Raw genomic sequence first — 22192 nt, 5'->3', positions numbered from 1 at the left:
TTCCAGCAGTGCACTCGCGGGCAGATCGCAGATGCCCCAGCCCGTGTCCCCGTCGGTCAGGTGGGGAGAAGCAGCTCTCCGCGGCTTGCGTTGAGGACCAGACAACACAGTGTCTTCGCCCCAGGCGCTCACGTACTGACAGTGACTGGGCCCCGCGGTGGGCTTCAGGGACATCATTGCTGTCAGTACTGACACTGCTCAAAATCATGTTGAAAATGTCCTTTAGGACTCATCTTCAGAGCCTTCATGTCATGCTCTTAAATGCCCTCTATTTTGGCAAGTCATAGTTTTCTGAGGTTGGAATTGATTTTCGGAAACTGCTAGAGTTCAGGTCATGTAGGTGGGCACGTGGGCCCCGCAGTTTTGATTTCTTTGATTTGTCATTCCATCACTAGCTGTTGGAGCCATGGACTATTGCTTGATTTCTCTGAGCCCCAGCTTTCTTATAACTGAGTGGTTTGGGGGTCAGATGCAAAGGGATGTCCACACGTAGTGGATGTTTAATGAGGACTGATCACATGCCAGGCCCTCTTGGTCCCTGTATAGAGAAGTCAAGTCCCCTGCCCAGGGTCACACATTTAGCAGGTGGCAGAGATGGAGAGTCATAAGGGGTAGCTCTGGTGTAAGTAGATTTGCGTTCTTTCCTCGCCTCTTACCTGGCTCTGTAGTTAATGCCCAAGGAGGAAGTTCTGAGATGCTGTGCTCACGGCAGCATTGGTGGCCTGGGCCTGGCTCTCCCGGGGGCTCTGGAAGGGGTCCTTTGTCTGGGTGTACGACGAAGGAAGGGGATGGTGTGAACTGAGCATCTGTGCTCTGCCAAGTGCTTTGCTGGTCCGCACATGCCTGCCCTCCCTCTGGCGAGGTTGATGGAAAGACGCCTCATTCTTTTCAAGTCTCATCTCAGAGCTCGTTGGGTTCCCATCAGGGTCTGCGCGTGGGACAGAGGCGGGGTTGCAGGAGGGCTGACACGATTATGGGGCACGCTGGGAGTCCGGTAAAGGTGGCCTCTGATTTGTACGTTTGTTAGAGCTCTGGAAATCTGAGTGGTGGGATTTTTCCCTGGCTTTTGCTGTTAGTTGTTTATTTTTAAGTCATTGATGTCGGTATTAGTTTTTAAAATAAGGATTTTCTTCATAACAAATATCAAAACTTTTATGTAATTTGTACTCCAGAACAAGAGAATTCTGTGGAGAACATTGAGATATACTGCAGGAGCCTGCTAAAATACTTCCTCTGCTCTCCGCAAATGCAGGTTTGTCTCATTGGGAAGTCTAGAACATACCCGCCCTCCGGAGAAGTTTCCCTCGATGAGCAGAGAACCCAGTACATCAGCAGCAGGCGGGGCTGCCCTGTGGGCCCACCTGGTGAGGAGCCTGCCCCTGGTCCCCCCAGGGTTGCTGCCGGCGGTGCCCATCACCCTGGTGGTCACAGAGCCTTGGACGCTGAGGCTGGGCACAGGCCCCAGGCCCAGGCCGCAGGACTCTGGCTGCCTGGATTTCACCCCAGAGAAAAAGCTCAACGCGTAAGGAACTGTGCTGCCCTCCCTCGAGACTTTATTGACCAAGTGGTTTTGCAAGTGGCAGATTTGTTATTAGGTGGGAAGCAGTTAACCACAGGAAGTTCTCCAGGTGGCAGTCTGAAGACCTGGAATCGAGGAGGTAACTATCCACCATCCCAGGGGTGCTGAGTACTTGCTGGGTTTCGGGCAGTGACTCAGTTCTCCTTTATGAGCAATTTAAAATGGCGTGGTCGTTGTTAATTAAATATGTTCTAAAGAAACCGTGGTAATAAATGGCTACTTATAAGCTCATTCTTTAAAATTTTCTTTACAGTTCCTATTAACATACTGGACTTTGTTTCCTCAGAGGAGAAAACTGAGGTCAGAGTGGTAACGTTTGGGCCTTTAATTAACTTTTCCAGAAACAGTCAGGCTTCAGGGTCTAGAGCTACTCATTTCAGTCTATAGAAATTATCTAAACAGAAAGCAGGTTACTGAATGCCAGAAAAGTGCACTGTTGCCTTAAATATATGGTAAGATTTTAGAGATGTCGTGATTTGATAATTTCATTTTCTTCGAAATCTCCAAAATGCAAAAATCAGACAAGATAAAAGGGAGACATTTGTATCTGATTGTTCTCATAGGACGAGTAATGTGTTGAAATTAGTGGCACTCAAGAGAGCTAGGCATCAAAGCATGAGTTTTACTATTTTTATGGGTTATTATGAGTGTGGAAAGCTCCTGGGGCTACTGGATGAAGAACTTGTTTCTTTCCTGCCTCTGCTTCTCGTCAGCGCCCACGTCGGTCAGCGGCCAGAGGGCACTGGGAGCTGTCTGCGTTTGGGCAGAGCTGGGGACTTGCCTCTCTGAGGTTTTGGATCATTGGAGGAAGTTAAGGACCCCTCCCTCGGCCTGTCAGGGACTGTGGCCTGGCTGGCCCTGTGGGTGGGAGGGGCCAGGGAGGAGGCAGCGATGGGTCCACCTCTCCGAGCCTGGTCTTCCTCCTCCATGAAGCTGTCATGCTCTAGTTACTGTCTTCATCTTTTTACACCCCTTCCGTCTCTCGTGTGCCTGAGATGTGGCAGCGCTGTTAAGCGTGTCTCCCATCTCCAGGAAAAACCCCAGCCTGTTAGGGTCTGATCTGGAGAGCCTCTCTAGGGACCTGGTGGCAGCCCTGGCCACCATGGCCCTGGTTCAGGTGGCTGACCATCCGTGTAACTGTGGACCATCCCCAAGGCCCAAGGGGTGTGCTGTGGGCTGGCACCCCATTTCCTAGGTGTGCCCTGTTAAGGCAAGGCCAGAGTGGAGAGGAAGGAAAGCTCGGTGGGGGCTCCTAGTGGGTTCTCGAAGGGCACAGAGTCTCAGAGACATTCGGGTGAATCTAAAAATATGGAGTTTGACCTTTAATTCCCAGGACAGCCCTTTCTGCTACTGGGGCCTTGGGGGATGATTGAGTGCAGGGGTTGCTAGTCTGCCTGGGCTGGAGTACCCTGTTAGTGAGCAAAGGCTGGATCTTTTTCTAGGCTCAGAGGGAGATAGTGGGGTGGCTCTGATTATCGGGTCTCAGGCCTGCCCAACCATTGGTGGAGACGTCTGGGGGCCGGGGTGCTGTCCTCTCCAGGTTGGTCTCCCTCCGTCTGGGGCTTGTCTGAGGCTCTCCAGCTGCCCTACTGCGTGTGAGGTGTGCTCCAGTGAGGTGGAGGTGTGTTCTTGGCCTCTCAGCCAGAGGTTCCACCCACAGGTGGTCTGCTCCCTCGGTCACTGGAGTTAGTGACTCCCTCCCCAGCCTGCCTCTAGGCACAGGACCCTCCGTGTTTCTGAGCCCTACATGATGCGTGAGTGGGTCTGTCCTCATGACCTGACTAATCTCAGGCCTGGGCGTCTACCCTCTGAGAGGCATGGCTGGGGGACACAAGGTGAGAGGAGGTAGTCCCTCCCTCGCCGTGGGATCAGGACACTCACATATCGAGGGATGAGCAGCTAAGAGGCGGCGGCCAGGCTGGTGTGTGAGTCAGCGTCAAGGAGTCATGGGGGCCGGAACCTGGGCAGGGACAGGGAAGGCTTTCTGGGCCAATATTTAACTTTTTCCTTAGTCTTCCTGCTTCCTCTCGGAACGAGTTAGAGGCAGCGGAGAGGTGGACCTTGAGGTGGTCTGGGCCTTGGTAGATGGAATTGCAGCATCGCTGCAGGAGCAGCTGCCTGACTGGGTCTCCAGGGCTGGGCACGCTGACTCTGCGTGGCCGGGGGCGTGGTCAGCCTCGCTCACCTGCAGGCTGGCTGGGCGGCGTGAGTGGGACCCGCAGTGCAGGGCCCGGCAGGTGGAAGTTGGTGGTGGTGAATCTCAGGTGGTGACAGCTCTGCCTGCGCAGTTCCAGCTTTTGGAGCTGCAGACTGAATTAAATGACATTTACGTTAAATATTCGGGATCTTTCCTGCCGACGTACGTAAGGGATTTGAATTTATAGAACTAGAGTTTAACAGGTTCGTAATAGCCTTTTTGTTGTTTTGGGGGGAAAACCCCATTTTCAACAGAGAGCCTTTCCTTGGCTGAAGTAGCTGGTGAGCTGGGCAGGGAGACTCTGCGGAGACTGAAGCGAGAATGTGGAGGCTTGCAGACGCTGCTTAAAAACAACCATCAGGTGTTTGAAGGTAAGGGGGTGAGCCTTGCAGTGTGCGTGTTTCTCACCGCGTGTGATGCCAGCTCCACCTTCCCTGAGTCAGTGAGCATTGTCTTTGCTACACATCTTGGTATCACTCTCCCCCTGCCGCATTTTTTTTTTTTTTTTTACTAATAAACTCTTTTAGAGTAGTTTTAGACTTAGAGAAGAGTTGGGAAGAGAGACCAGAGTTCCCGTCTGTCCCCCACCCAGTTTCCGCTTGTGAGCCTCTCACCTCAGGATAGGACATTGGGCACACTTGCCCTTTGATTCTCTCCGACATCTCCTCTGGCTCGGTGCCCCCAGGCCTGGTGTCACCCTTCTGTGATGTGCTCGCTCCTCACACAGAAGGAAGAGTGAGTCCGAAAGCTACCGGCTGGGTGCCTCCTGTTGCCTGGAGAGCTTTCCTGGGTGAGGGTTCCTGATTTGCTTTGCTTTGGCTGCCTGCAAACTAGGAGCATCCTGAGCTCGCAGCCAGGCCCTGGGCAGTTTAGAGGAGGGAGCCCCAGATTCCTGCCGGCTCCCCCACCCTGTGTGCCTGCACTGGGCCTCCGTGAGTCTGCACTTAGGCGCACACTGCCCTCCTGCACTGGTGCTCTGATTCCAGGACTGCGGGGGTGGAAGGGCCCAGGCGCCTGCGTGTGCTCTCACTCAGTCTGCAGAGCGAGGCAGCGCTGTCCCTGCCCCCCTGGAGTCTACAGTGACCGGGAGGGGGAAGTGTCACAGAGGTTTACACGGGCACCTGAGGTTTAAAAGAAGTTCCGTTAGTTGACATTTTCAAGCACACACAAAGGAGCTCCTGTCTACCCATAGTCCAGATGGTCAATAATTCGTCATATTTGCTTCTTGAAGCTTTTCCACCTTTTTTTATGGAAGTATTTGAAAGCACATCCCAGCTAGCGTGCTGTTTCACCCCTGCGCACTTCGGTGTGCATCTTTAAAACTAGCGGGTGTCTTCTGGCATCACAATAGCATCACAGGCACATGTGTCCCTGGAGTCGTGGCGTGCAGGGAGACTAGCCTAGTGCTGGAGAGGACTCAGGAAGGCTTCACTTAGGAAATGGTATTTGGCTTGGGACTTGAAAACAGTAGGAGTTAGCTAGGTGAAGAGGACAAGGAAAAGCATGTCAGGCAGAGAGAACGGGGGGTGTAAAGGGTCTGAGTTGGGAAGGAGGAGTGGAGGCTTGATGAGCAGGAGGTGAAGGTGGGCGCGGCTGTGAGAAGGCTTCGGGGCTCTGACCAGCAGGGGAGTGATGACGTCAATGTGACCGTGGGGAGGAGCAAAACTGGCTTCCACTCTGGCTGCACTGTCACCATCCGTGTGACCTGCTGAACCCATAAGTCACCAGGCTGCCTGTTCTCTCCCATGTTGGGTCCATGAGGGTCAAGTGCCGTGTTCAAGTCCCCCACAGCACGGCGTCTGGCTCCCGTGGTACTTAAGAAGTGGAAGCAATTTTGATGCTGTTTCTGCTGTGAAATGTCCCATGAAGGCTGGGTTTGGGCTAGAGCTGTGTACTTCAACCAGCTCTTCTTTCCTGGAGGCGGGGGGCTGGGGGGTGGTGCTGGGAGGGCAGATGGTAGACGAGCAGGATGGTGTGTGAAGATGTGCTGAGGACATGGCTCCAGAGAAGACCAGGCTAGCAGGGGCTGCCAGCAGGCCCCGTGGCCCACCCTTGATCCACTGAGACTGTGGGCTTCTGCGAGGGTGGGATGCATGCTGGCCTGGCTCAGGGGCCCTGCATATGCTACCTGCCTTCCTTCCACCCACCCCAGCCCAGCGCACCCACTTCTGCCAGACTTAACCCCTCAGTTCGTCCTGCATGGCCCGCTGGCTTGTGTTCTGTGGGGCCTACATCGTGTCCCCCAAGGCTTCCTGCTTGCTCCTGCCTCCACCTCAGTGCCCTGGTCTCTCTGATGATGTCGCTCAGGGGCTGTCTCCTCCAAGAAACCTTTCCTAAACAGCTTCCCGTCCACTCCCCTCCCCAGTTCTGCCTTCTCTGGGCCCCCAGTCTCTGCACCTGCGTCTGTCACATGACCTGCACCAGTCACGTCACTGCCCCTACTAGACAGTGAGCTCCTTGGGGTGGGGTCGGGTCTGGCTTTGCAGCCAGAGACCATCCCGGAGCCCACTGCTTTGGTGCTAGCATGTGTCACAGGATGAAGAAATGAGTGGCCCAGTGGGGAGGGCACAGTCACCTGACCCCTCTTCACAGGGGGGAAGACTGTTGGGTCCCAGGGTCCCCGACCCACAAGATGCCATCTGTGGGCACGGCTCTCCACGTGTGTGCTCTCTGCTGGAGGCTGCACACAGATGACGGCCTCTTTCTCCCTGCCTCAGGACCTGGCAGGGGAAATGGGCACACCAAGCCATGAGTCCAGCACAGCAGGACAGGTGCCTTGATGGGGTCTGTGTGGGGCAGGAGGTAACTGGCCCTGCTGGGCTGGGGGCCTTTCTAGTGGTGAGGGAAGCCTTCATGGAAGCACAGAATTGAAGTCCAACCCGAGGATACTGGCACCTGCCAGGCCCCACAGGAGGAATGCGCGCACGTGCCAGGCCCAACACGGGGGCGTGGGCACACACTGGGCCCGAAGGCCTTGTCTAGGGACATGGGCAGCTATCTGGACCCCAGGATTTGAGCCAGTCCCCCCACCCTCATCAGTGTGCTGCTGCCGAGTAGGGTGGTCAGGCAGTGAGTCAGCAGGGCAGGTGGTAGGGAAGGAGGCTTCCACAGGGCCATGCGGCTGGAGGAGGCACGTCTGTCCACTCCCTCAGCTTGTAAACCTCCTAAGGGTGTTGAGAGCTGCCACCTTCTCTTGCCTGCCTCCACGTATGCGTGCCTGCACTACCTCCCCCACGCGTGCACACGAGGGCCCGGGTGCGCACCGCCTCCCCCACGCGTGCGCGCCAGGGCTCGGGCGTTCACGCCTGCGGTGCCTCTGGGTGGCCTTGTTGCCCTTGTGTAGCTGCACTTGGCTTTCATTTAAACTTGAGTTCATTTGGGTAAACGCTGCTGTTATGGTGGCAGTAAGCCCGTAAGCAGCGCTGGAGCCTCCATATTTGGGGGTGGTTGCGGAAGCGGAGGCCCGGGTGAGTGGAGAAGCGGAGGAGGGCGGCCTTCCTGAACCGAAAGGTCCCGCTGCAGCTCGGCTCTGGCGCGGGCTGCCTGCAGTCCCTCTCCGTCTCACGAAGCTTTGTCGGTTACAATCCTGACTGCAGCCCAGGGGCTGCTCTTCTTTCTGTTTTTCCCAGCACGTTTTTTGGTGTGACTTCATGAAATAGTATCTTTTTTCCCGTTATAAATATGCATGTCTGTGATTGCTTTTCTGTCAGAGGGCACATTGATTCTTGGAAACGCTTTGGAGTAGGAGGCTTGTGGGTTGAGCTCCAAGTAAACATTCTGCTTCCAGTCATGCAAAAAATATGCACTGAAGCTGGGTCTTTCTTTGTGTGAGGGGTTTTTACACTACCGTAGCCAGTCTCTAGTAATGTTTGCAAGAGCGAGGAAGTAAAGGTGATTTCGGATGCCTGCAGTTCAGCTAGCGCTGAGCGCCTTGTGTGCCGGGCATCGCCGGGGCTGCCACACGGAGGCCGTGAGCACGGCACCCGCTCTCGTGGCCTACCCCGCCCCAGGGTCTGCACGGCCTGGCATGTGCACATGGTCAGGAGGTTTTGGCCAGTGGGGTGCGTGGGTGCCCGCACTGTGCTGAGTGGTCTGTGAGTGTGGTCTCTCTGATGCCTGCATTCATGGCCTTGATGGTTCGGATGCAGCTCAGAGAGGTCGGTGACTTGCCCAAGGTCTCCATCGGGTGGAGGGGCTGGGCTGGCAACCCAGGCTGCATCTGACCAGAACAAGCGCTCCTGGGTGTACAGCACCATTCTGGTAAATTGTCCATAGTGATTTTCTGGAAGAATCTTCAACCAGTTCCTCAGAACACCTTGGTTAAGGTGACATCTGCTGTCAGAAGCAGGAGGAGATGCAACAGGAGGTTTCGTGTGCTGTGTTCATCAGGTCCGAGGGAGCGCTCACGTGCGGGAGGAACCTTGTTCAGAAACGTCGGGTGAGAGGTGAACTTTGGGAGAGCGTATGTTGTTTCTATAATTCCATTGTAAAATCAGGACATATTTCTACACGAGGAGCGTCTTGCACCCTGGGGCTGGAGTGTGCGCCCCTGGAGGCTGATGCCCTTGTGTGCCTGGCACAGGCCTGCCTAGGATGGGAGCCAGGGGTGTGAGGAGGGGGATGGGAGAGATCTGCCCTGTGTCCTGAGGGGGAGGGCGCATGTCGGCCGTCCTGGCCAGCCTCAGGGCGCCCCGGCCTCTGCCATATCCAGGGTCGCCCCTCTGTCGTTAGCACCCACTCCCCAGGCCTTAGAGATCCTGGCGGCCCTCCTCAACCTTGTGGTATTGCTGCAGAATGTGGCTAGATGTCATATTTTACAAAACTGCCCTGAAGGGCCTGCTGCAAGCCAGGCTGTCCTGAGGGAGGGGACCTGGCCTGGCCTCTCTGGAGGGGGGTGGTCCATGCCCAGGTTAGGCCCGGCGAGCCCCCTCCCCTGTCCCCGAGATTTCCCTTGAACCGTCCAGGACTTCCTCCGGGCCAGGGCTCCTCACCTTTCTGGGGAGCACACTCCAGGAGTCTGGTGGGAGTCTTGCTCCGAGGCTCCTTCTACACATACCCCCAGTCTAGCTCCCCACCCCACTGGCTGGGCCGTGTCGTCCTGTGCGGCACCAGGAGGTGCTGCTGTGGGACTATCCTGTGGAACACAGCGAAGTTTCCCTGACCCGGGCTTTCGGGCTAAGAAAGCTGAGTGTCATCATGTTTGGGGGGGCAGTGCAGGAGGCTGGCTCCGTGGAAGGGACAGAACCGGGCCTGGCCGTTAGTAGGTGCTTCTCGTCTGCCTCGTGAGGATGAATCCTGCCTTTGTGTCCCTCCGTGCGGTGAGGCGCCTCTGCAGCCCTTTTCTCCAGTTTCAAGGGAAAGTATTTAATGTCGGCCTGCGAAGACAAACAGTCTTGTTAACTGCCATAACACAAGGCAATTTGAAAGCGGAATTCAAGCTTTAATTCACCCTTTCAAGTTCTCCTTAGAAGTCGGAGAGCCAGGTTTATTCAGTAAGCTTCCTGCATGTCTCCCCGAGCCTCTCTGTCTCCAGGTGGTTTCACGGCTTCCCGGGAAAGCCAGGATGGATTTGGTTGCTTTGGCCGCGTTTCACATGGAGTTGGCTCCTTGGGATGGAACGGCCAAGTGGAAGCTCTGGGAGCGGGGGCAGGGGGTCTCAGCTGAGTAGGGGTGACCGGCTCAGGAGGCAGCTGGGTGGGGGGCCCAGTCCGCTGATGGGAACACTGCCCACTCCTCTGCTGCTCTGGGGTCCTCCAGCTACCCAGCTCTGAGGTCACTCCGGCCACCCCGATCCCTCCCACTGCATCTCTCAGCCTCCCTCTGCTCCAGGCGGGTGGCTGTGAATCCTTGAGCCCCCACCCCTGTTTACATTTGGGGGGCCCTGGTTGTGGGGGTGCCTAAAGCCAGCAGCCCCTCATCTTTGCCTGCCTGGAAATGACCTCTGGTGCCTCACTCTGTTTTCTCCCTGTGATGCAGAGCACAGTCTCCGACACGTCCCGAATCAGGGACCACGTTTACGTTCTTATGCTCTGGTCTCCAGGGCCTCAGCTTTGTTTCCTACAAGCCCATCCCCCAGGCTGTCCCAGCCACTGTGTCCTGTGGTCCCTCCCTGGACCTTGTCATCCCCAGAACCTCAGCTTCAGACACTGGGCTCTTCACCCCTCCCCTAGTGTCCAGCCCACTTCTGACGGCTCCCAGCCCAGCTGGTGCTAGCCCCTCCACACTCCCTCACCCCAGGATGCCTGCCCCCGCTCCTTGCCTGCTCCCCTGCCCGCCCAGCCCTGTGCCTCTGTCACTTCACCCTTTAGGTGGGGACTGCCAGCCTTGGGGCGGGTGGTGGCCACTGGCCACTGCTTGAGGTCTCAGCACCTCGTCTCCTTCCCTCTGGGCGCCAGCTTGCCGTGGGGACTCTGGTCTTGTGTCGCTGCATCCCCAGCCCTGGACAGCTGCCTCCCCCAGATCCTGGTGAGTTAATAAACTTGCAGGTTAACTTCTTGGCTGTGTCTTTTCTCTGTTCCAAACCACAGTTCTGGATGGGAGAGTTCACATTCGCGACTGGAGAGAAGAGAGGCTACAGAAGAAAAGGCAACCAGAAGCAAAACGGAGACTGGTTCCTGAAGCTTTCAAAACCCGCATCTGTTGGTTTTTCACTCATCACCCTGATGGTTGTGTTCTGCCTTCACACTGCTGCCCGTTTGCCCACGGGCCTGGGGAGCTGCGGCCGTCCCCGGCTACCAGGAAGAAAGAGCGGGTTTTGTGAGCTGCTCTGTCCTGCGAGTGGAGGCCTGCCCTGGTGCAGGGAGGCCACGTCAAGAGAGATGTCCTGGCTCCTCTGAGCCCTGCAGCTGCTGTGCTGGTGGTGGTCACAGTTGGACGGTCCTATTGTCCTCTGATCTCCGTGGTAACGTAGTTACGTGACATGTTCATGGGAAGCTAGAGTCACTCCTTGTCACTCCTAGAAAGTGAGTCTGAAAGTTCTCGCAGTGTCTTGGAGTCCAGAACACGTGGGAAGTGCTTGAGCCAGCCCTTTTGGGCACCATCTGGCTCGCCTGACTCGTCGCGTCGGGGTGTGAGAAGAGCAGGGGACCCCGAGCGGTGAGCCGTTCCTGCCAGCAGCTGGCTGAGCGGAGTTCCGCTGCTCTGGGTGCTGACCTCCCTCTCTCCTGCCTTCTCCTCCGGATCTCCCCGCAAGCACTGTTAGTTCTTTTGATTCCAGAAAAAAAAAATCCTAATGTATTTCTATTTAAAATTATTTTTACACTTTTACCCGGAACATTGCCTCGATAGACAGTTTTGCCTGTGGGTTTCCGTGGGCTGCATCCAGGCGACCTTTCCTGTGTAGTATCGCGTGGTGTGGGGCTTCTTGGTTCACTCATGAGTAGTGAGAACAACCTCATCCCTTGCTCTAGGAGGCGCCTCAGCTCAGTGCAGCCCTGCCGGGGGCCCCAGACCCCAGGCCAGGGATGGGCCAGGAGGCGCCTGGCCAGCGTCTGGGTGGGAGCGCAGGGGCTGTGCCTCCCTCCCAAACCCCCTGTGATAGATGTGTTTCCCACTCGCCCAGCCTCTCCCTTGCATGAGGCCCCTGGGAGGAAGTCCTGGTTGGTCTGGGTGGCCACAGAGATGCCACTCTGGCCACAGTTGGCTTGTGTGCAGATGGAGCTGTTCTGACCAGTGAGGCGCGAGGGGACTGCTGGGGCTCCTGGGGACAATCTCCTTGCTGCGGAGCCTCCCTTCTGCCCTGGCTGCTGCCGTTGCAGGGATGCCTGGTGTAGGAAGCCATGAGAGTGGCAGAGCAGCAAGGTGGAAGGAGCCCAGGTTCCCATGATGTCTCCGAGTCGCTGGGTTAGCCAGCGCTGGAGCTGCGCCTCCCCACCTCTGACCTCTGTCGTTCACAGAGAAGTGTCTTCACTGGTGAAGCCAGTGGGCCGAGGTTTCCTGTTACTTGGTGCCTAGCACATCTGGGATGATCCCTTCAAGACAAGCCCCCTGGCCTCCCTGCCCTGAGAGCAGCCCTCGAAGCCTCCCTCTTCCTCTTCTTGGAAGGGGAGTGTCTCCTAAGGGGTAAGGTGTGAGCCCCGAGGCTGCCCTGGGCCTGCGCATGTGCAAGGATGTGCAGCCCAGCCAGACCCAGGGTTACTCCAGGCACTTGGCCTGGCCTGAGCCCACTAGCACCTGCTTTCATTTTCCACTGTGAGGGAGACGGGCTGTGGCAGCCACAGAGGCTTGGGTCTGTGGTCCATGCTCCTGGACTCAGAACCCAGAGCTCCAGAGCTGCCTGTCCTGGGGCATGGGGTGGCCCTTGGGAAATGAGCTGCCCCCTGAGTCTTGGGACGGGCGGTTTGCCGTGAAGAGCCCCAAGGATTCGTCCTAGTTGGGGTCAGCAGAGGGTGTTGGATGACCTCAGCTCTCCCAGGTGCCCCTGGGAGACACCTGCCCTAGCCAGTGGCCATGGTCTTTCCCTTCCTGGTGGGGTCCTGCCAGGCTGAGAGCTGTGCTGAGAGGAGACTCGCCTCTACGCCAACCAGTGTTGCAGAGACGGCCTTGGTGGGCCGTGTTGCTGGATCCCCCCTCTGGGTTCCAGGCACCGTTTCTCACTGGCCCCCAGCACCACTGTGCCCCCTGCCCAGAGGTCAGGGTAACATCAGGCATCACACACCCTGTAGCCTCGTAGCAGCGCACCACGTGTCTGTGGTACACGGCCAGATGATCGCTGACCACGGCAGTGTGGCTCTGGCCTGCCCTGAGAACTCGCCAGGTGGCAGCTCTAAGCCTGGGCGTGTTGTGTGGAAAGTGGGACCTCATGGGAACCTCATAGGTGGTTGTGAGGTGAACTAAGCCAGGCACGCAGCAGTCCAGCCCCTGCCTAGCGGGCAGCAGGGCTCACGAAAGACAGCCTTTGTGCCCAGGCAGCCTGGCCTGAAGTTGCATTTCCTCCAAAAACCCAGGGAGCCCTGTGGGCTCGTAGTTGTACCGCCCGGGCAGCCCTTGCCCCTTCCCAGAGCCCAGCTCACCCCGTCTGCCGCAGAGGAGGCACTCTTCGGGGAGCACGGAGTGGTTACCGTAGTGACCAGACTGACACCAGCTGGGGCTGGTCAGGGTTGGCAAGGTGGGAGGTGATCATGGAGTGTCCTAAGGGCTGTGCAGACGTTCTCCTGGTGGCGGGTGGGAAGCAGCCTGCTAGGTACGTTTAGAGGCCATGTGTGAGTCAGTGTCTGGTGCTAGGAGGGCAGGAGAGACCCAGAGGAGAGGGTCCTGGGGGATGGGGAGGGGAGTGACCTCAAGTCCTGTGGCACATCTTCCATGTGCCCGCCTCTCCACGCTGCTCTGTCTCCTGCTGGCAGGGGTCCACTCCCACCTCAGATGTGACCCCCCACCTGCCTCTCCTGTGAAAGACCTCCCTGTCACCTCAAAGGGGGTGAGGAGCTAAGGCTGTGCTGCGCCTTTCCTCTTGGCCCTGCTCCTGGGGTGGCCGCCCACCGAGGGTCACCATGCAGGGCCGCAGCTGCCACAGACAGAGCAAACAAACCCGGCCCCTGCAGGAAGACCCCGTGTTGGGGAGAGCCAGCACAGAGGCCAAGAGCACTCCTTAACCTTCATCCAGCTCATTTCTGGTTTTTCTTGTGGGTTCTGTCGTTAGGGGGAGAGGCTGCTCACAAGAAAGTGCATTAAGAATGGATGAACAGGGGGTTTCCCATCTCCTGGCTGCCCTCTTGTCAACATGGGATTTTTTTACCATAGCTCGGTCCCATCAGGGAGACTGAACTTTTGGGAGGCCCTGGACCGGGGGAGGCTGGGTTGGCCTGCAGAGAGATTGCCCCCATCCGGACGGGAGGTGAGTGCTGCCTGTCAGTCCCTCAGGCCTGTTCCGTTTGACAGTGTATATCCAGTGTCATATTTAAATCTCACCACTTTGTGGGGTGTCGGTGATCTGGTGCCACAGAAAGCAAGCCGAGGCTCAGAGAGGTTGAGTGACTTGCCCAAAGTCACACAGTTAGCAACTGCCAGAGTCAGGATTCACACCTGGCACCGCCACCTCCCAGGAGGCTCTTTCCTGGCGAGGCCCTTGACCAGAGGGAACACATGGGGGTTAATTTGGGCGTGTGTTTATTTCTCATCCTGCAGGTGGGCACCTGGTCCTGGCCGCCGATCGTCGGTAGTGACGTGAAGTGTACTTTCAAAATGAATCCATTTCAATAAAAAAGCAAGTGAATTTAGTACAAAATATTAAATAGATGATGGTTTACTTCTTGACTTGGTGCATGGATGGGGCCAGCATCACAAAGGTGGTCCTCGAATGACCCCAGTTTGGAAATCACTGCCCTCTGACTTCTTTCAGAATGAAGGTCAGGCAGCATCCACCTCTCTCACCGTTTTGCACACAGAAACCAGTGATCTTGTTGTCATCCCGCTGTGGGCCGCAGTGGCAGCGCCTTAGCTTCCCCGGTTTGGGTTTTGGGGGCTCAGCTGTGTGGTTGACTGTGCTCTGACTCCAGAGAGGACCTCGGGGCTGCTCCTCCCAGGCAGCTCCTCTGTGAGGAGCAGAGGTGAATCAAAACCACGTACTAATTCCTGCAGCCTCTGTTGCTGCTTGAGGATGTGGCCTCCAGGGCAGCCAGGAGATTTCCACTGCCTGGGTAATTTGGAGTCTAGTGATTTTTAATCCAGAGAGGCCGCAGTGGGCCTTTGCGTGGGGCTCCAGCCCCTTCTCATCAGATGATTTGTCCCAGGGAGGGGCGGCTCAGCGTTTGCTCACTCGGGCTTTTCTGCTCTTTACCCCTCCAAGCCATCTGTACAGCACGGAGAATGGGAGCTTTGCGGCCAGGATGGCGGGCAGGGCTGGGGGTGCTGCTGGAGTGGCCAGGGACTCCTTGGGGGCAGGGAGGAGGAACTGCACGCTCGGTTGGAGCTAAAAGCATCACCTTGGTTCATGCGTTCAACAAATACTTACTAAGCACCTGGAGTGGGCTGAGCACCGTGTGGCTGGGAACGTGTTGGTGCCCTCCAGAATGCCCAGCGGGCACCGGGCATCACGACAGGTGGGCAGTAGTGGTGGCGCAGGGCCCAGGGCCTAGCTGTGCCAGGCCAGAGTACAGGGACAGAGGGGTGTCCTGGGTGGCTGGGGCTTTGGAGAGAAAGAAAAGGTGATACAACCAACCCTAAGTTGAGGTATGATCGCTGTCCCTCCTTGTACTTGGGTTTCTGGTGGTTGTGCAGGGTTTCCGAATGCGCCCTTTGTGTATCAGCGTCTACCGTGGATGGATGTTAAGACCGCTTCGCAGAGAACCCGAAAGCAACCTAAGAGCACGTTGTTGCTTTTGCTTGAAACGGTCCATTGACTTTTAAATGTTAAAAGAAAAAATTTCATATTTACCCACATATTTACCATTTTCTGTATTCTCCGCTGCTTCCTGTGCGTGTGAATTTCCGTCTGGTGTCATTTTGCCTCGGCCTGAAGCTCTTCCTCTGGCATGTCTTGTGGTGTGAGTCTCCTGGCATTATAATCTCCTATCTTCTGTTTGTGTGGAAAATGTCTTTGTTTTGTCTTCATTTTTGAAAGACATTTTAGTTGCTTATAAAATTCTGGCTTGACTGTATTTTTCTTTTAGCTCTTTACAGTTGTTACTCCATTGTCTTCTGAACTCCATTGTTTCTGATAAGAAGTTAATCATGATTTTTGTTGTTATACCCTCTATGCAGTGTATGCTTTTTCTCTGGCTGATTTTGAGAATTTTTTTTCGTCTTTAGTTTTCAGCAGTTTTGTATATTATTCATAAGAGGTGATTTTCTTTTTATCTTGCTTGGTTTGCTGAACTTTGTAAATCTCTGGGTTACCGTTTTTGATCAAATTTGGAAAAAAATCAGCCACTATTCCATAAATATTTTTTTTCTGCTCCATTCTCTCCTCTCCTTGTAGGCTTCCAATTATCCATATCCCAGGTCATTTGACCCCATCCCACAGATCACTGGGGCTCCATTTATTTTTCAGTCTTTTTTTTATCTCTGTGCCTCAGTTTGGATAATTTCTGTTTTGACTTGTCTCTAAGTTCATTAGTCTTCTGTTTCATCCAATCTACTGTTAATCCTATTCAATGATATATTTTTTTAAAATTTCAGATATTGTAGTTTTCCTTTCTAGGATTTTCATTTGGTTATTTTTTTACAGGTACTTTCTCCAGAAATTTTCCATCTCTTCAGTCATTATCCCTCAAGTTTCAAGTCCTTTTCTGCCAGCTCCAACGTTTGGGTCACCTGTGGGTCTATTTCTATTGACTGTTTTTGTCTTGACTGAGAGTCACATGTTCCTGTTTCTTCATATGATTAGATTTTGGTGTTGTATTCTGGATATTGTGGCGGATATCCAGATGTTGTAGAGGTTCTAAATTCTGTTATTTTCCCACGAAGATTGCTGAGTTTTGTTTTAGTGCTCATTTAATTATCAGCGAATCACTTGGCTTGGCGGAGGCTTGGCATTGGGCTCTGTTGAGGCAGATCTGTCTCTGTTTTGCCTTTATTCCGACTTCTTATTCCATGTCCCTGCAGTCCTGGACAGGTCCTTACTTCTAAGGTGGGCTCTCTGGGCTTTCATGGGAAGCCAACGTTTTCCCCAGTTTTTCTAACTTTGCAGAACTTGAATTCCAAACTCTGTCCCCCTGTGGCACGCAGCACTGCACGCTGTGCTCAGCTGTCCTTCTGGCTCTTGCCCTAGGCCCTTTGGACTCTCAGCCACTCCTGTGCAATTTAGGAGTCAGCCAAGAATTTCAGGGGGATTTATTTGCGGATTTTGGAGTGCCTCCCTCTTTGTGTCTCCCCCTCCAGGATTTTCCCCTCAATTTCTGGTTGTTTTGGCAGCCCTAGCCCTGAACTCTATCCACTGACTCCTCAGGTGATGAGCCAGCAGCTTTCGGCTTGACCCCCCTTCTCCGTGCACTGCACAGTCAGCAGTATCCTCCGGGGAGAGCTGTGCATGTGCAGATCACACCTGTGTGCACCCTTCTCTCAGGGAAGACTCCCCTCCAGTTCGTACCAGTGTTTGAGCGTTCTCTAGGGCTTTCAACCTTCTTTTTGTCCAGGTTTGTAGTTGTTATTAACAAAGAGTTTGTCCTATACAAGCTACTCCACGAGCACTGGAAGCCGGAATCCTGTGCTATGAGCTTTGAAGGAAACAATTACCATATCTGTTCTCCCATCTTGGTGGCCAACTTCCACAGCTTAAAACCTGAAAATCTTCCTCAGACGCACTAATGAATCTAAACTCCTTCCCCTGGCTGGCCGGCTGAGCCGCCCCCAAGTCAGGCTAGCTCTCAAGCTCATCTCGCCCCACTTGGTCTTACCCCTCGAGACGTCAGCTCAGACCACTGCCTATTCCTGACCTCTCCAGACCTGCGCAGCCCGGTAGAACCTTGTGCAATGATGGAAGTGTTCCAGATCTGCACTGCCAGCATGACAGCCGCTGGTCACCAGCCACTGAAATGTGGCTGTCGAGACTGAGGAACTGAATTTTAATTTTATGTAAGTCTAATTTAAATGTAGATAGCCACACATGGCTGGTGGCTAAACACATTGGACAGAGAGCTCCAGACCTTTGCTGCTAGAGTGTGGTCTGACAGTGTCAGCCTCGCCTGGGGGTTTGTTAGAAATGCACACTCTTGGCCCCCGCCGCTCCCCCAGACCTGCTGATCCGAATCCCTGAGCTGGGCCCAGCCCGCTGCAGCCCGCTGTGTTTCCTTGCTCCCCAGGTGGCATCTGTGGGTGCTGAAGTTGGAGAGGTGCTGCTCTGGTGCACTTCCCGCCTCCGAGCCTTTTCATCTGCTCTTCCCTCTGTCTGGAAGACGCTGCTTCTCCGTGTGGCGCGTTCCTGTTGTCCCAAATCCAGATGAGGCCAGCGCTCTGGGAGGCCTCTCTCCCTCGGCTCCTTTGCTGAACTGTTAGGATGGCGCCGTTACACCGGGTTGCCATCCCTCGTGTAGGGGTCTGTTCCCCTGGGAGTTCCTCGGGGTGGGAGAGACCCTGGTCCTCCCGTTGTCTCTGGGATCTGGCTGGGGTCAGGCTATTTCAGGTGCTCTGACTGTCCGCTGAGTAGAACTCAGGTGCCTGGGCATGTCCGCACTGCTGCCGTCGGATTCTTCTCTGCCCTAGTACGTAGCTTTGTAGTCAGTGTTTTAGTCTCGGGAAATCCTTACAGCCATCAGGAGGGTTTAGTTCTTGAACAAATTTCCTTTCCAGAGCTAATATTTTTTTTTGCTCATTCTTTAAGAATATGGATTTTTTGTTTAATAGAAATAGTCAAGAAATGCAAGTGTTCCTATGGATGATTCAGAAATCCCGAGGGGTGAACTTGTTGAATTCCTCTTAAAAGTTGGGGCTCTCAGCCAGGACCACTGCTGCTGACACAGGCAGAAGGGGGCGGGGACTTGCCATGTCAGAGCGGTCCCCGCAGGTCCTAAGGCCTGGACTCAGCATTCTTCCCGCCCTGCGGACCCCCTTCCTGGGAGCTGCTAGGCCTGGGCCAGGCCCTGAGTGAGGGGTCAGGGCTGGGAATGTGGCTGCTGGGTAAGAAGAGGGGCCACCTCAGATGCCAGCCTCAGGCAGGTGCTTCCAGCCCACGTGGCCGCCCCGGGCCCTGGCTCCCGTGAGTTCAGTGGGCATTGGTTCTCAGTACTCAGGGCCCAGGGCCCCATCTCCCCTTGCGGGGCCCCTCCCTCGGTCCTGCCACTCAGACTGTGACACTCACCCCCTGGACCACGCAGGGTGCCAGGAGACAGCTGACTCAGGGTTGGGGGAGCAACAAAACCAGCCCAAACAGACCTGGGTGGGAATGTGGCCTCAGCCTCTTTGGAGCTGTGTGACCTCAGGCAGGTGATGGGAGCCTCAGTTTCCCCTCTGTAAAATCAGGATGATAACGCCTGCAACGTGGAGGCGAGAGACTTGCAGGGTCCCCCTGGTGCAGACCCTGGTGTGCGGGAGGGCAGACCCATCTCTATCCGCCTGAGACGCTCAGAGCTCTCCACCCAGGAGGGAAGTCAGCCCACACTCCCTGCCGCCTTGGGCCAGGCTTGGTGCTGGGGACACGGGGGGCCTCACACCTGGCCTGGACCTTGAGGACCCTGAGCCCAGCGGGACCTCAGCCGTGCCTGTGCACTGCACCGTGAGAGAGGAAGGCACAGATTCTGGGGGTCTCAGAGGAGGCGCTGGGCCTGCTGAGGAGGCAGGGAGATGGGAGGAGGAGACACCTGAGGGGGTCTCAAATGAGGAATCCATGGTGGTGGTGGGGGGCGTGTTCCAGGCAGGGAACAGCCCTAGCAGAGGCACAGAGGCAGGCACAGATCCAGGTGGAGGGTAGGGACGGGCACAGGGGGTCAGGCTGCGGGACCCACAGGTGCTCGCACCTGCCTGCCTGGTGCCTGTTCCTCCCTGGGCTGCCCTTCCCTCCCCCCAGACTATCTGAGCCCTCCCTTCTGGGGCCCATGGCCGCACCTCCCCGCAGGCCTGGCGCTGAGGGCAGGGCCTCACCTGCTCAGCCTTGGGGTCCACAGCCCCCAGTGCTGTGGTCACTCGGCGAATGTTCACCTCACAGGACCCTCGAGAGAGAGACATCTCCCAAAATGCAGGCTCCCTCGCCTGACGCGGGCCCTGGGGAGTGGTGCTGGCGCCTTCTGAAGGCACCACACTGTCTGCTGGGCCACAGAACTTGGTCCCAATGACAAGGTTCCCCGCCTCCTCTTTCTGCACCCTTGGCTGCTCCTGAAGACGTGGCCGGGAGGAGGGGGCTGGGCGACGGGCAACAGGCGAAGGGAGAGGGGTTCGGAAGGTGCCCTCATGCACACGCCTGTCCCAGAGACGTCTGGTGTCCTTGTGCTCTGTGAGGTCACCTCCCGGGCCTGCTCTACCCCCAGCCAGCGCCAGGCCGAGGCTTCCATGGGGTGGAAGCTTCTTCCTACAGAGAAGTCCCCGGCCGTTCTGTTCCTCTGTGACCCATAAGCAAGGATGCGAGTGACAGACGGCCTTCTGTGGCGTGCCTGGGGAACTGGCACTGCCTGTCGGGTCCTCAGGGAACTTTCCACGCTTCCCTTTTTTGCGAGAGCTGCTGGAAGCTCAGAAGCAAGTTATGTTCAGGTCTGTGGGCGACAGTATTTTGAATTTCTGGTAAGCTTACCTTCCTCCTCTCCGCCTCTGAGCAGTCCAAAGTGGCTCTTTGCTTTTTTATCAGTCCTTTCTCTTCACATTCCACGCTGTCTTCATCCTTTATGGAAACATCAATGGTGTAAAATATTAACGGCTGCCCCACAGCAGGCGAGTGCAGGCCAGTCTTGAGGGCTCCCGAGCCTCAGTTGCATTGTCTGCAGAATGGGTTCAAGAGAAACAAGCTCACAGGGCTTTTGGGGGAATTAAATGAGATATTTTGTGAAAAACACTCTTCCCACGTGGTTGTCCCGTGAGGCAGGAAGTGTTGATGTCTTTCTGCCTCTCAGCGGGCTGTGGAGTGAGTATGGAGGACCAGCAGGTGGCACTGGGTGAGGTATAGAGTTTTTCTTGCCCATGAGGTGAAAGTCCCCCACAGCCCTAGGGCCCTGCCTGGCACCCTGGTCCTGAGCAGCTGGTGACTATTCCACTGTTGAGGGGTCTCACACCTGGGTCTGCTGTGGTGTTTGTTCAGCTCCAAAAAAAGGGCAGCATAACGCATCTGGGATGTTTTGAAAGTGGAACTGGGCAGCAGACACCCCAGGAAGGCACAGGACCCCAGCTCCAGCTCTGAGAGGCAGGCAGAAGGCGAAGGTGCGGGATCCCGCAGGGCAGGAGGTCTGCCCCACCCCGCCCACGTTTACTGCACACCCAGTGCGCTGGGACGTCCCCACCCCTTTCTGAGCCGCTCCCTCTCCCTAGGTCCCGCCTTGTTCATGGGGTGCAGAGCGCTGACTGCCATTCCCACCAGGCTCAGGGGTGGGCGTCTCAGGGAGGGTGCAGGGAACAGATGGTTCACGGCGGCTCTGTACGTCTGGGGGGTCCTCCGAGGGCCAGGAAGAGGGGGCAGCTGTGCCCGGGAGGAATGGCTGGGGCTGGGCGGAGGGGTTCAGCCAGCGGGGAGAAGAGACAATCCCAGGGGCCGCAGGTGGAGAACAGGACAACTTGTTCTGTGCCACCCTCCGTGGTGAGACTACATCCAACATGGGACCAGACGGAGGGCAGGTTTCTGCTCAGCCCAAGAAAGAAAAAACATTTGGATCAGGGGAGCTGAGGAGAGGTGGAGCGCACTGCCTGTCATCAAGGGTGTGCAAGTGGAGGCTGCATGACTACCTGGCAGGAATTCTGGGGGATATATTTTCCCTATTGGTATTTTGGGGGGTGGGGCATGAACTCAGTCATTTCCACAGTCCCTCTTAATTGAGACAGTTTGTTTCTGGGGCTGGAGATGTGGCGGAACTGCAGGCACTGTGGAGCCTGGCTGGCAGGACCTGGGATCTCCTCGTCATGCTTCCAGTCTGCTGTGTGACCTCAGGCAAGCCCCTTGCCCTTCCTGGGCTCCAGTCACTCCCTCTGTAAAACCAGAAGGCTGCGGGGCCCGCCCGGTGGTGCAAGCGGTTAAGTGCGCGCGCTCTGCTGCGGCGGCCTGGGGTTCGCCGGCCCGGATCCCGGGCGCACACCAACACACTGCTTGGCAAGCCATGCTGTGGCGGCGTCCCATATAAAGTGGAGGAAGAGGGGCACGGATGTTAGCCCAGGGCCAGTCTTTCTCGGGAAAAAAAGAGGAGGATTGGCAGATGTTAGCACCGGGCTAATCTCTCACAAAAAAAGAAAAAACCAGAAGGCTGTGGGGGTGGCTCCTGAGCTGCTCTGGGCAGTGACGCCTGCTCAGGTCTGTGTACCGATGGGATTGATGCCATACCGGGACAGCTGGGGTCCTGCCTCTTCCTGGACCCTTGGGGAGGTAACTCCCTACTTCCGGGAGGAAACACGTCACTGGTCCTTTAAGCAGCAGCTGAATTTGATTGTTTTTTTCAAAGAGGATAAAATTGTTTTGATGAGTCATAACGGGGCATTCTCCAAAACGGTCTGTGAACTCCTGGTAATCGGCAGGAGTGGTTAACGGGCGTGTTTTTAGAGCAGTCCACCGGTGATGACTTCAGAAATGGCCCTCCGTGTGTCCGTGGAGTCGTCCTGGTGAGAGGCAGGTGCCCTGAAATGGAAACACTGCTCTGCCTTCTTCCTGTCACATTGGTTGGCCACATCTGTATGCTTCCACAGAGGTCGTCAGGGCGTGGTGAGGGACCCTCTGTGTATTTGTTATCTGCTGCTGCGTAACAAATTGCAGTGAACGTCACGGCCCAGAGCAAGGCTTATGTGTCATCTCCCCGTTGCTGTGGGCCAGGAGTCCGATGAAGCCTAGCTGTGTCCTCTGCTCGCGCCTCAGCAGCTGCAGG

General features: G+C 55.9%; 1 protein-coding gene across 1 annotated transcript in view; it reads left to right on the top strand.

Annotated features, from left to right (window-relative positions):
• Nucleotides 1-11049, top strand: part of TRMT44 (tRNA methyltransferase 44 homolog) — a gene marked incomplete at its 5' end in the record, with an annotated part of 36243 nt that extends 25194 nt beyond the window's left edge. The window contains 3 exon segments of the mRNA XM_058547628.1: nt 1253-1658; nt 4031-4147; nt 10304-11049. Coding sequence (XP_058403611.1) covers nt 1253-1658; nt 4031-4147; nt 10304-10536 — 756 coding nt within the window.
• Between the last annotated feature and the right edge of the window lie 11143 nt (nt 11050-22192).

This window comes from Diceros bicornis, chromosome 8 (assembly GCF_020826845.1).
Source record: "Diceros bicornis minor isolate mBicDic1 chromosome 8, mDicBic1.mat.cur, whole genome shotgun sequence".
Lineage (NCBI taxonomy): Eukaryota > Metazoa > Chordata > Mammalia > Perissodactyla > Rhinocerotidae > Diceros > Diceros bicornis.
This window is presented reverse-complemented; position numbering and strand designations above follow the sequence as displayed.